At 35.4% G+C, this 14,038-nt stretch overlaps 1 protein-coding gene across 5 annotated transcripts in view; it reads left to right on the forward strand.

Moving 5' to 3' along the window:
• The window catches only part of STRBP (spermatid perinuclear RNA binding protein), a 183,727-nt gene that overhangs the window by 126,372 nt on the left and 43,317 nt on the right, over positions 1 to 14,038 (forward strand). For all 5 annotated transcript variants that reach the window (XM_061199958.1, XM_061199960.1, XM_061199956.1 and 2 more), the window contains exons 2-5: positions 357 to 525; positions 3,767 to 3,987; positions 8,694 to 8,859; positions 13,185 to 13,329. In XM_061199958.1, coding sequence (XP_061055941.1) covers positions 523 to 525; positions 3,767 to 3,987; positions 8,694 to 8,859; positions 13,185 to 13,329 — 535 coding nt within the window. In that variant the 5' untranslated portion in view covers positions 357 to 522. The remainder of the gene's footprint in view (positions 1 to 356; positions 526 to 3,766; positions 3,988 to 8,693; positions 8,860 to 13,184; positions 13,330 to 14,038) is intronic.

Here is a 14,038-nt window from a genome sequence, read left to right on the forward strand (position 1 = left end):
TCTGTTGAAAATCTCATGGTTAATTGCAACATTTTTGCCACCAGTAGTAGTATTACTTTTTCAGGTTGTACTTCTTTAATGAATCTATGTCTGTTAATGTATTCATCTCATTGAGTGCAAGTCAGCCAGCTGCCACATTGTGGCTACCAGGGGGGTTATTTTTCTGGCCATATCACTTAGGCTCTTAGGCCCGGGCCCTCAAAGGATGTATTAGCTTTTTGTTTAAAATGAAGTAATTTTCCTCTATAAAGATTGTTTCATTTTAGTCAATAACATGTTTATGGGTTCCGCACTCTGATATGAAACTAATTGTAAATAAGCATTTTTGAAAAGTTGTTTTTCTTTTTCTCTTGCAGGTGTATTCTACAGAACAATTCTTCAAACACCTTTGCCATATTGACTCTGAGCTGTCAGGGGACTCAGGCTTATGAGGAGGTACTGTCACAGAAAACAGTGTCTAGTGAAGACGACAAGAAAGAGGGAAAAGGATCGGAAGAAGAAGCTAAAATACTGTAGAAAACCATGGTAGGTTATTATTTATGTTTCCTTAATTTAGTTACCAGAGATCTCAATCGCTTAAAGTTGGAACCGTTAACAGTGAGGGCAAGTGAAAAACAGTGGTGGTAATTTTTTGCTCCAGTGTATCAGCTAAAGATGGCATTCTACTATTTAAGCAAAGCAAATGAGTTCAGATTTATTACGAGCCCTTTAAACCACAAGATGGAGCCCCATGAGCCTGCAGGCCGTAAATTATTAAATACAAAGGAGGGAATGCTCATAAATAATATTTTCTAATAAAACTGGCATTAGCAAACATACACATGGCTAAGGTGACCTTGAACTTGAAATTATGTAATTTTTCTCTAGCTTTCTGCCTGAAACTCAGTTTTTTTCCCATGGAAATTAAAAATCCTGAACCAGTCCTTTAAGTAATGATATGTAGGGTTTGGAGTTTATAAAATGTGTGAGTATTTAACTCAAAAAGACACCTTTTTTCACATGCTTTTAATTTTAAAATAATAGAGTCAGGTGTTGAGTGTATTGGGGGCACTGAACTGAATATCATGGAAACCTTGCTTTTTGTGGAAAGTTAATACTTAAATTGAATTTGAGATGTTACATGAGGTCATAACATCTGGTGCCTAACTTTTTAATTGGTAAAATGTGCTGAATATTTTTCTCCTCGTATTTTGGTTCTGGAGGATGCTGTGTGAATTTTTCCATAAGTGAGAAAAGGCTTAAAAAAGATGTTGTAAGTGGGAAAAAGCACAAAAATATTAATCATCAGTATGTTTGAAATATGTTGTTCAGCAAGTCTGATGGTATTTCTTTAAATGACATTTGATTTTTTAAAAATTTGTTTTAGAGGTTATAACTTAGTTGACTTACTCTTTAAAGAAGGAATTCTACTAATATTTTAGTTCTGGATGGTGCGGAAAAATGTTAACTTGGGATTTTCTCTGTCATTTACTTTTATGGTGAGATGTGAAAAATGACAGTGTAACTTGTGTTTCTTCCCATATGAATTATTTGCCTTTTCAGCTTATTTATCTACTGTAGTCTTGATATTCTTAGAACTTAAAGAAATGCTTTATATGTATTACTTGTCATAATTGATGAAAATTCCTTTCCTAGTTTATTCATTTTAAATGTAGCTTTAGATGTCTGGTGTAGAAATTTTGTGTTTACGTAGTTTAATTGGTCAGTAGGTATTTTCCAGTTTCTCCTGTTCCTTTGCCTTAGATCTCAGGTATGAAAGAGAACTTTCTGTTTCTGCATAGTTCTTCCAATTTAATTTTTTAATACTTAAAATCAATATGGAGCTTATTTGGGTAAATATAAGGTAGCTTTCTTTTTTGGGGGTGGTAATACCATTCATTCAGTTCTTTCATCACTGTTTCATGATGTTTGTCCTATCACATCCAGTAGATTCTTGGATTTAACATTGGCAGTCTTATGTTTTTTGTGAGAGAAAGGCCAAAGGTTTGTGTTAGGTAGCAGTATGTAATTGTCCTAAGGTGTGGCCAGTGTGCAGGACTGAGTAACTTAATTTAGTAACTTAGTAACTCAACATAAAACTAAATGACAGAGAAAATCTCAAGTTAACATTTTTTCCCCCACCATCCAGAACTAAAATATTAGTGGAATTTTTTCTTTAAAGAGCAAGTTAACTATCAATAAGTTATAATCCCTAGAACAACCTAGCATCTCCAATTTGTTACATGGCTCTTTTGTTTTCTTGTTAACTTATTTTGGGATATATAAGTAAATCTCATGAAGTGGTTAAAAAGTTTTTTTCTTTGTAGCAAAAGACTTCTCCAGTTGGAAAACTGGTCATGGACTTTGAGAGCAAGAAAGAAATCTAGACAGAGATGGCTTTTATCTAGAAAAAAAGAAAGCTTCATGATTGATTTTAGTACTTTTATTAAGTAATAATTGAGGGTTTCAAAGGATTACTTACCTTTTTAGTTATAGCTTGTTTCATTTTGTAGGGAACAGTGATACTGTGGTATTAATTTACTAGTGTCCAAATTAATCTGATTTTAAAACATTGACATTCAAACAAAAACAAAAGAGACAAGACTGATAAAGCGTTGCAAGTATTTTATTTTGCAGTAAAGACTTTAAAACATAATATTTACTGTCTGCTAGCACATAATTTCATGTAAGTTAGGGCACTGTAGCCACCCTTTAAGTCAAATACTTTTGGCTTTATGGAAACTCACCAAGTTTTCCTTGTTCATTTTGCTCTGTACTGGTACAAGTGTCTTTATGGTATTTGTAAATTTGGAAATATTCAAAGGTTTTTGGATGTGTGACTCATGAGTGTGAAGGACCTACTCTATTAAATTTTCATGAAATTCATTCTGTTTCTAGGCTGTAATCTGTTCCACTGATTTCTGGGCTAGCATGTCATTTTAATTATTGCTTTTAAAATTTTTGATATTTTATTTTAGCATAATGGTACCACCCATCCACCTTTGTAGAATAGTTCTTGATACACTCATGACTTCCCTCCCCGCCCCCCCAAAATGAGCTTTAAAATTATTTTTGATGAGTATTAAAGTAAATCTATCTTGAGGGGATTTTGATTGAGAATGTGAATACATTTGTAAATTAGTTTGGGAAATTAATTCTTTTACAATATGTATTTTCCCCATTCTGGAATTTGGAATATCTCCTACTAATCTATTTAAAAAATTAAAGCTTCACACCAAAGTTTGAATGCCAAATAATAAATAATATTCTAATGTGGTCCATAGTTTTACTATCTTGTTCACACATAACTTTGTATTTTGTGTTATTACTATATTACAAAATCTCAATTTTTCTAGATGCAGAAGTGTCCAGGAGTTTGGAAAGGAGTGACTGGGTATCATGAGTCACCCATATGCATTTCTAGATACTCTGTCGAAGCTAGGAAGTATCTTGTTTCTTGCAGATGATGTGTGATATGGATGACCTTTTTTGACGTGGTATTGAAAACACATAGATTGAGCTAAAATGTGGCATATACATAATACTGAATGTAACTTGGGTGAACTCTTCCAAAATATGAATGAAAGGTCTCTAATTTTCTGGTGTGGAGTTTGGTAGGATGGGGTTTTACTTCCTTTCTTGAGCAGTTTTTCATTGTCTCGGTGTTAACTGTTTCACAACAGTTTGACAATTAATGCTATGACTTGATTTAAAAATATTTGGAAGTCATCCTTTTCAGGTAATATTTCTTTTATTGAAGTAATAGTTTCCTTTCACCTTCTGACAGAGATCTATTAGATCTTTTGCCAATGATGATCGCCATGTTATGGTGAAACATTCAACAATTTATCCATCTCCGGAGGAACTTGAAGCTGTTCAGAATATGGTGTCTACTGTTGAGTGTGCTCTTAAACATGTCTCGGATTGGCTGGATGAAACAAATAAAGGCACAAAAGCAGAGGGTGAGACAGAAGTGAAGAAGGATGAGGCTGTAGACTCCTATTCCAAGTGAGTGTGACCTGACATTTGTGGTGCTGTCCTATAATGCCCAGGGTCCCGTCCTACTGGGTTACATTTGCTATTTGGTGTTCTTTGGGTTCTCTCATTTATATGACTGTAAACAAGGAAGTAAATGTTTGTGGAATTTTTCTGAGTTAAATTTGCAGGGAAAGCAAGAAAGGAATAATGATTAGACCAGAAAAAGAAGATAGACCTGTTCAGGATGCCTTTTGAGGGAGCAAGCACCAAGCCCTTTTAAAAAAACTTCTCTTTTTTGGAGGTTATGATATGTCATCTTTTTCATGTGTTGGTTCAGCCTCCTAAATTCAGAAATAAATAGTAGTGTTTTTGGTCTCTGGGAAAATCATAGAATGTCATTTTTGTCCGGTATTTAAAAATCCTGGTGTAGAAGAAAGAGTGCAGGAGAATATACTCTAAAGGTTTTTATGACTGTATCTGCCTTGTTGATTTCCAGGATCCAGTACAGTATCTTGCATATAGTAAATGCTCATTGGGTATTTGTGGAATGAATGAAGGCCTAATGGGAGCCAGACCCTTCAACAATTATAGCACAGTATTCCCAGTGCTGCAACAACAGTAAGAGATTAATGAGATGAAGCTGAATGATAACTAGGAAACTTTTTATGCCTTGCTAAGCTTAGAGTTATTGTTTTGAGCAATGTCACTATGATTGGAATAATTGTATGGTTTATTTCGAAAAATATAGCTCAGTTGACTCTATTGTATTAATAGGATTAAGAACATTACTTTGGCTGCAACTGGTAAATTGAGGATAGAAGTTACAGAATTTTTTCTCAGGCTTTCAATTCTAAATCTGTGATAAGTAGATAATAGTGGGAAAGTAGTAATAAATTGATATCTTTAACTGAAAGATAGTGTAACCTTTCCATCTTCAGATGAAAGAAAATCAGTATCAGTTTTTAGCTGAAGAATGTATTTTCTTGACTTTGTTAGCTTTTTACAGGTAATATATACATTGTGTCTAGTCAGGGACTTGTCAGCTAGAAGTTTCTTGGCAGTAATTCACTTTTTCTTGCATATGATGGCTTTAAAAAAGATACTGTCAAATTTGGGGGTTCATGGTAATTAATAGTATCATCCAGTAATCTAGCCCAGTCCCAGTGCAAGTTAAATCCCAGTCCCTGTGCAAGTTAAATAGTCATGCATTCCTTATTTATTGATTGACTGATTGGCGACGCTGTGTGGTTTTCGTGGTCTTAGTTCGTGGACCAGGGATTGAACTCCGGCCATGGCAGTGAACATGCTGAATCCTAACCACTGGACCGCCAGGGAGTTACCACATTACATATTTAAATTGCATGTTGGAATGTGTTTATACCCTTTTAAAAACTTTTTTTTATTGTGGTAAAATACATATAACATAAAATTTGCTATTTTTACTATTTCTAAGTGGAGTTTTATTTTTCAGTGAAGTTCAGGCCTTCTAATACATCTTCTGTTTGCTGTCAAGGCTGAGCAGACCTTTGGAAAGTGCTCCAGTAGACTTTTGCTTAACTGGATCAGGTCACTGAGTTTTCAAGGTTTTTAAAAGATAACATACTCCTGTGCTTTGTTTGGATCTTTAAACAGAGTGCTCTGTGTGCATGCTATTGATTGTCTCTGTAAAGTGTTTCCAGTTTGCGAAATATTCCGGGGTTGAGCACTTGTGTATGGTTCTTCCCATGTGGTAGAACTCAAGGAGTGCAGAACGATTGTGTCCTTATTTTATATAAAACATAAGCAGGAACGGCGTCCAAGAACAGAGCTGTGTTCTGGTCATAGATACGTATTATGCTGCTGAAGTATGCTAAGCACTACAGAGGGCATAGAGATGGGGAAGGCTAGCTTATATTTATTAAGCACCTTCTATTGCCAGAGACCGTTAGGTAGCTTTTACCTGTGTGCTGTTATTTTACCTCTTTACAAGCTGACTCACAAGTCAAATAAATTGAATAAGTTCATACTATTTGTATTTTAGGAATTTTAGCTTAGTTTTAATTAGTTTCCTGTATCTGGGTCACTTGCGTTATAATACGTCATATTCAAATTCATTATTAAAATTCAGAACTGAATTAGGACTTAAGCTTCTCTGCTCAGTCATGCTGTCTTGTACATGGTAAGACCAAGTATATCATAATTATGATATAGAATTTAATAAGCCAGCTAATAATGGCTAGTTAAGAATATTTACCATTTATTGAGTGCTAATTACTGTACCAGATTACTTTTCACATTATTTTACAACACACCTGCTAGTCTCTGTTATTGTTATCCCCCTTCTCCACCCCCATTTTACTTAAGAGATTTCCACTGCTTATGAAAAAAGAGGAACTCAGAATCATTAACAAACTTTAACTTGCTTAAGGTCAGTGAATGAGTGTGTGGTGGAGTCAGGATTCACATTCAAGTCTGTCGGACTCCTGATCCAGTTTTCTTAGCATCTTTACTTCACGTATCCGTGACAAAAATGTGAAAATACAGAGCAGGGAGAGACTATATGCTGGTTCGGGGGATCAGAAAAAACTTTATGAAGGAGGTAGCGTTTGCAGTAGGTCCAGAGGATGAGTAGGGTTTTGTCAGGCAGTGGAAGTGGAAGAAGAAATAAATCTCAGCAAAGATCTAGGTGTGAGAAAGTATAGGGACTGTTTAAGGAATAATAGCTATTGTTTATTGAGCTATTAATATATGCCAGGCTCTGGGCTAAGTTCATTACTTACACTAATTAAATGGTATTCTCAGTACCACTCTGAGGAAGGTATTATTTCTTTTTTACAAATGAGAAGGCAGGCTCAAAAGAGTCAAGTAATTTGTAGTTTGTCCAATGTCACACAGTAAGTGGCAGAGCTGGGATTCGAAGCAGGAAGTCATGCTGTCTCCTCAATTGCCTCCCAATATGCTCATGTCTAAGTGTTAGTGGGATACCAGGAAACAGGCAGAGTTCCATCCATGTGGTGCTTTTGGAAGACTGTTCTGGTTGCAACATACTGTATACATACAGTAGCTGAGATAGATGGACATACAGTAGCTGAGATAGATGGTAGGGGTTAGTTTTAGTAAGGCCAGTGGAGAGGAAGTTATTGAGGTGGTCTAGGTGAGAGGTAGTAAGAGCCTGAAAAGAAACTAGTTTGAAGGCAGGGGTTCGAGGGTGATTACAGAGGGGGAATTTAAAAACTGTTAATAGATTTGGGAGAATGAGAAGATGAAAGAACAGGGATATAGAAGAAAAAAGAATCAAAGATGAGACTCTATTCTTAATATCAAATAATTCCATACTTGGTTCACTTCCTTCAAAATGCTTTTTCTTTCTTTCTATACTTGTACCACCCTTATAGTTTTTCATTGATTTAACGTTTACTGAATCTCTAAGGAGTGTCAGGCACTGAGCCGTGGCTGGGTTATTTATAACTTCCTGTCTTGTTTCCACTGCCACAATTTCCTTCTCTCCCTTCTCCTTTCTCTAGTTCATTCCACACTCTGCTGACTTGGGCCAAACTCTGCTGATTCTTTGCCTCCAGCTAGAATGACCTTTTTTCCTATTTAACCAAATCACGACTCTGCTGAAGTCACACTTGCAGGTTGCCTTGCTTGACCTCTCTAATTTTGACCTCTCTCTTTTCTGAAATTGGGAAGCAGCTGTAATTATATAAAGAACTTGAGTGTTATGGTCAGACCAACTTGAGTTTGAATCTCGGCTTTGCCATTTTACTCTCTCTGTGAACTTGAGCAATTAATCACTTTTTCTGAGAGTCGCATTCCTTGTCTTTCAAATGCAGGGCTCTCTTTGTAAGGTTTAATGAGATCTGTGGCACTCAGTTTATTCTCAGATGTCACCTTTCTCTTCCCTTTTAAGCAGGTTTTAAACAGCTTTTGTACTTAATCTGCAGTGTGAGCCTCAGGAGCAGGAGAGTTTGGAGCTCCTTTAGTATGTTTTCTATACTCAAAACAGTTGCTTGCTTGTTGAATGACTGCTCAGTTCAGTTACATTTTCACTTGTGATTGAGGGAAATGAACCAATAAGAAACTTTTGGTATTAAAATCAAGGATAGATGTTAACAGTATTCTTACGCACTATTCATGACTTGATGTTCTTTGAATGTTTGTTCTTTTAGCTACCACTGGATATGGAATGCCTGTGTTGGCAGATCATCTTTGGGTTCCTCAGCTCTTTACTTTTATCACATTATTCTGCTTTCCCCAGAAACTTTTATGGATTCCTAGAATGCTACAGCTAGAAGGGATGAGCTAAGGCTTATCTAGCGGATAGCCATTTTACAGTTACATATACTGAGCCAGCAGGCACCACCAGGAGTAGAGTTCAGGTCTTTTAATTTCCACCCTGATGCTCTTTCTTAGTATACCACGGTGTTCATGTTTCTCACAATTCTTTAATTACTTAATTAAAAGACAGAAGGAGGAAGTTAGAAAAATTGAAAAGATATTTAAGGGGATTTCCTAAACAATATAGATTTAATAAAGTATTGAAAGATCTATAGTCTGCAATATTCTCCCTATTGATTCTTTGTGGTAGATAGTTTATGAGCCTTAAATCTGAGATGTACTTTTGCGGAATTTTGGATATTTGGATTTATGTTCTCCCTTATCAATTCATATGGATAGCCAGAAAGCCAAGTGATGATGAAGTTATAGTTTGGGAAATAGGTTGTGAAAGTAATCATTCAGACTTTTATTTTTAGGGATCAAGGTGGTCGGACATTATGTGGTGTAATGAGGATTGGCCTGGTTGCAAAAGGCTTGCTGATTAAAGATGATATGGACTTGGAGCTGGTTTTAATGTGCAAAGACAAACCCACAGAGACCCTGTTAAATACAGTCAAAGATAATCTTCCTATTCAGATTCAGGTGAGTACAGTTTAATTGTACCTCTAGAAGAATTTGTAAAAAGGTAAAAATAGGTAGTGACCTTGATAAATTTAATAAGAAATTGGTAATAGTAAAGGGTAGGTACAGACAACAGGAATACTGCTACTCTGGGTCAGTGACTCATCCATCACATCTAAGGCAAACTTCTGGTGATTAGTATTCAGGATATATTTACCAAATTAAGATGGCTCTTAAAGTACAGTCTTAAATTTTTCAGATGTGTCTTGGTGAGAGTCTTCATGTTTTCCAGACTAGGCCTCTCAGCATTATAAAACTCTTAAAAAGGTTGGTATAATGCAGAAAAGAATTGAAAGATCAAAAAGAGCCTAGACAACTGGAGACTTTCATAGATGATAATTTTTTAAATTGAAGACTGTTAATTTAACTTCACTCATTCATTCTGTTAATGGAAAGTCACTATTAATTCCTTGTTTCCAAACCTTTTTCACATTGGGATGCATTTAGAAAATTTTAATGTTGGCATGCTTCCTGGAGGATGCTGCTGGAGGCTGAGGGCTCCTCAGGGCTAAAGTCAACCGGTTCACCTTAGGACCTGCTCTGCCAGCCTGCTCCAAGGGCTAGTTGCATCACTAATTGGGAAGCAGTGATCACCTTTCAATTTCAGATGTGTTAACTGTGGTATAATTAGATTATAGCTTTTTGATGATTTCATATCAGTTAGTCCTTACATCCATGTCACATAAATAGATACCAGTACACAAGGTCAAACTGTTGAGTTGTTGAATGCTCTCTTTTTTTGTTGTAGGTTTCCTGTATTTGTATTTCTTCTAAAGAGACTTTTTCCCCCCAAGTAATATGAATTCTAAATTTGGTTTTATTAGCTTTGTTACTGGATCATTTTCTTTCATATTCACCAATTGATCTTCAAAACCATCTTCCTGATTTTTTAATCTACCGTTCCTGACACTCAAATTTGTGTCACTTGTTGACACATTCTCCTGTATTAATTTCTGGAGCACTGTTTTATCATTTTTAGATCTTAAGGTTTTCTAAGAGACTGAACAAACATTTGGCTTTTCCATTTTCAATTCTGATTGAAGAAAGGTTTCTGTTCTTTCAAGGGTTAAATTCATTTCTTTTAAAAAATTATTTTAAATCCTTATGTGATCATTTGGGGAGGGAAAGTGGTAAGCAACATGGAGCACAATAAAGCTTTAAGAAATGGAAAGCTCAGTAACAGGGGTTTCTGATTAACTATACTTTTTGTTATCAGAATGTTAACAAAATTCGTCTTTTTTCCATTATTTTTTATATTGTTTTAAAATTTAATCTTTATTTCTGCTTTTATTGTAGTGAACATTGTTACTCTTAGATCTATGCTAAAGCAGTGATCAAAGGGTTGGACATAGAGGCTTTTCCAACCATCTCACCCCCTTTTCTGTTCCCCTTAGTGAGTCCTGTTTATGAGAGTGGTCATATTTTCAGGTATGTCAGGATGGAAAAAGGGTTGAGAACCAGTGCACTAAGAAACTGAAGTTCTTTTCCTGACAATCTGTCATATTTCTTGAGTATTGAAGATAGAGGGGATTGGAGCTTCAGTTGCATTAATAGAACTTTCTCTGGGTAGATCACAACTGTGTGAACTCTGCATTTTCTCTCCTGAGTGAGGGTCTTTATTTCTGGGCCCCACAGTTTTAAAATGTTCTTGTCGAGCTAGCAGGTGTTCAAGGGAGGGACCCAGGAGAGAGTGTGGGCTGTGTAAACTGTTTCAAAGTTGAAGAGACTAGGGCTTTTTAGCCTAGAGAAGCCAAAAAAAGACACAAATATCTTTAGATCTTTGAAGAGCTTCTTGGAAAAGGTAAAAGTGGCCTGAACTCTTAAGACCAGTGGTGGACATTATAAGAAACAACAGAAACTAACACAGCATTGTGAAGCAATTATACTCCAATAAAGATGTATTAAAAAAAATTTTTTTTTTTAAAAACCGCTGGAAAAAAAAAAAAAAAGAAACATATTTGAATTTAACACAGCCAATAGAGTTATCCGGCAGTGAAACCGGCTGCTTTGTGTGATGGTTAGATCCATGACCATAGGTGTTTGGGTAAAGGTCCCCAAATAAAATGGGGATGTAATTGTACACCCATTTTATATTAAATTGTATACATGTACACACATATATACACCCACATATGTACACATAAGCACAGACATAGTTTTATTACTAATAATATTTCAGAAAATCATTTTAAATGTGATTTTTACCTTTACTTCCTACCTCCCCCTTGTTTTCTTGGTGTTTGTTTGGAAAATCAATCTCTGATATGATATGATCTTATTTTCTTGTGAATTAAAAATCTTTTTCCTGAGCACTTATTATAGCAAAACTTTCAGTTATCAAAGTACCTTAATTAATTGGGGTTGTACTATACCTTTTCTCTACATACTCTTTTCTAGGGTGATTTTAGTACTTCCTTGAGCAAGGGAGAAGGATGACCAAAACCAGAATCACTTAGAATTAGTCTAGCCCAAAACTCATACCATATGTTTATTACTTTGGATGTGTCTTATGGAGATCTGCACGTATAATTTTTTTTAAAGACATATACGTGAGACCTATTTATTATTTTTATTTTATTTTATTTAAAATTTTATCATTTAAAATATTTTATCTATCTATCTATCTGGCTGCATCGGGTCTTAGTTGCAGTGCGCGGGCTCTTCATTGTGTCACGTGGGCTTCTCTCTAGTTGTGGCGCATGGGCTCAGTAGTTGCAGCACGTGGGCTCTCTAGTTGTGGCTGTGGGCTCTCTAGTTGTGGCACGTGGGCTCAGTAGTTGTGGCGTGCGGACTGTCTAGTTGTGGCGTGCAGGCTCTAGAGCGTGCAGGCTTAGTTGCCCCGCGGTATGTGGGATCTTAGTTCCCCGACCAGGGATCGAACCCGTGTCCCCTGCATTGGAAGGTGGATTCTTAATCACTGGACCATTGAAATTTAGTTTCAGTTTCAAACTAAATTGAAAAATTTAGTTTGCTTTTTCTCTGAGACATCTTTAATGCTCTTATAGTGGCAAAATGAATGTGAGCAGTTTTCTGCTTTTTCTCTATATTCTAGTTTTGGTTTTTCTAGCCACTGTGTGGCTTTTCCCTTCCTTGGTTTCCTCTGTTCAAAATTAGGGTAATGAATCTTCTATTCTCTGTCTTTTTTGGGATGTTTAATGGTAAAATGCTATTTTTGTATAAATGGCTTTGAGTTCCTTCAATGCTCAGTGATGAGCAGAGACCCAGGAGTGTTTCCGTTCAGCTATTTATGTCAGATAATAGATACTGAATTTCACCACCAAGAACGGCCCTGCACAACTTACTAAACTATTAACTTTTTAATGATGCATTAAATATAACTTAATATATGATTCTAATTGGTGATTATTTTTTGTATGTGTATAATTGTATGTTAAAAGAAGCAATGTACATTTCCCTGTGGATGTCAGATGACTTGCCCTGAAGAAGGTCTCACTTGAATGATCTCTGAGACTGTTGTTAGGAAGTTAGTTACTTGTTTATATTAGCTTTTTTTTGCTGATGAGTGACTGTGCAGAGATCCTTTTTCATTCATTCTTACTTGATTTTCTTTAAAAATCTACATAATCTTATATAAAAACCTATCTAATCTTATATTTATAAGTTCTTAGCAAGTAGGAGTTCCTGTTTAGGCTGTCCTATCAAAAAATTATTGGTTTAGAGCAGCGGTCCCCAACCTTTTTGGCACCAGGGACCGGTTTCTTGGAAGACAGTTTTTCCATGGGGGTGCATGGGGGGGAATGGTTTAGGCAGTAATGTGAGTGATGGGGGGGAGCAGATGAAGCTTCCCTTGCTTGCCCGCCGCTTACCTCCTGCTGTACGGCCTCGTTCTTAACAGGCCACGGACCGGTACAGAGGAGCAATTATAGAATAATAAACTGCTGGGAATGCTCTCTAAACTGGGGGTTTATTATTCTATAATTGTCCTCTGTAATAATTTCAAGAACAGTAATTTACCTTTTCTCATATAATGATGCTTTTGGTAACTTTCACTTTCAAATATTAGAAAGAATGGTTTTAAATGTTGTTTAATAATTGTATAGATGATTGACATTGTGGTTGCTATTTGAGGGATGGAGAAAGAGGATTTGCTGGTAAGTTGGGAGAAGAGAAAAATGTTACCTCTACACTAAAGAACTAGTTAAAGACTATTTGCTCTTTTAGCACAGTAATACTAATCGTTAATAACATTTAAAAACTAAGGGGCAATCATTCATTTTTTGAAATTTTAATTAATTGGGTATTTTTGAAATCTCTGTGACTTTCAGAAACTCACAGAAGAAAAATACCAAGTGGAACAATGTGTAGATGAGGCATCTATTATAATTCGGAATACAAAAGAACCCACGCTAACTTTGAAGGTGATACTTACTTCCCCTCTAATTAGGGACGAATTGGAGAAGAAGGACGGAGGTACACATGTGTATATATGTATATATAGATATAGATATAGATAGATAGATGTATATATATAAATATATATTTGTTTTGTTCACGTAAGCGCTCTCTTGAATGCTATGTTAATTATGTTTTATGGATTTAAGAAATACCTGTCTTCATTTGTTTTATGCCACTTACAGTATTTTAAGCAGCTTTATTTACACAATCACTGTATTTTGCAAAAATGTTTATATTGGAAATATAAGATACGTTAATTAATTCAAAAACCTGTGCTTATCACGTTGGTCTTAAATCCACTTTAATTTTTATACTGTTTTGGTGTTCTGTTTTACTTTGTCTAATATTGCATTGCTATTGGTATCAGCCAACCTATTCTGTGTAGCTTGGTTATTAGGTCTGATTTTAGGGTTAAATGTGGTTCAAAACAGTATTATTTTCAAATTTACTCACTTATTGTGTCAAGTTACTCATTTGCACATCGCTCTTGACTTCTAATAACTATATAACCTTTTAAGAATTATGCTGTATCTAATTGCCTAAGTGTAAATGTTTTATAATGTAAGAGATATAAATTGGGGGGCTGATTTTTTTTTTTTAATAAATAATCTTTAGTAAATTTCTTTTCTAGGAGGTTTGTGATCCTGTTAACATTTAAAATTTTATATGTGTGGGAATCATGCTTTAAACTAACTTTCTTCTGAAGTTAAAAAGAATTTCTGCA

This window comes from Eubalaena glacialis, chromosome 9 (assembly GCF_028564815.1).
Source record: "Eubalaena glacialis isolate mEubGla1 chromosome 9, mEubGla1.1.hap2.+ XY, whole genome shotgun sequence".
NCBI classification, from domain to species: Eukaryota; Metazoa; Chordata; class Mammalia; order Artiodactyla; family Balaenidae; genus Eubalaena; species Eubalaena glacialis.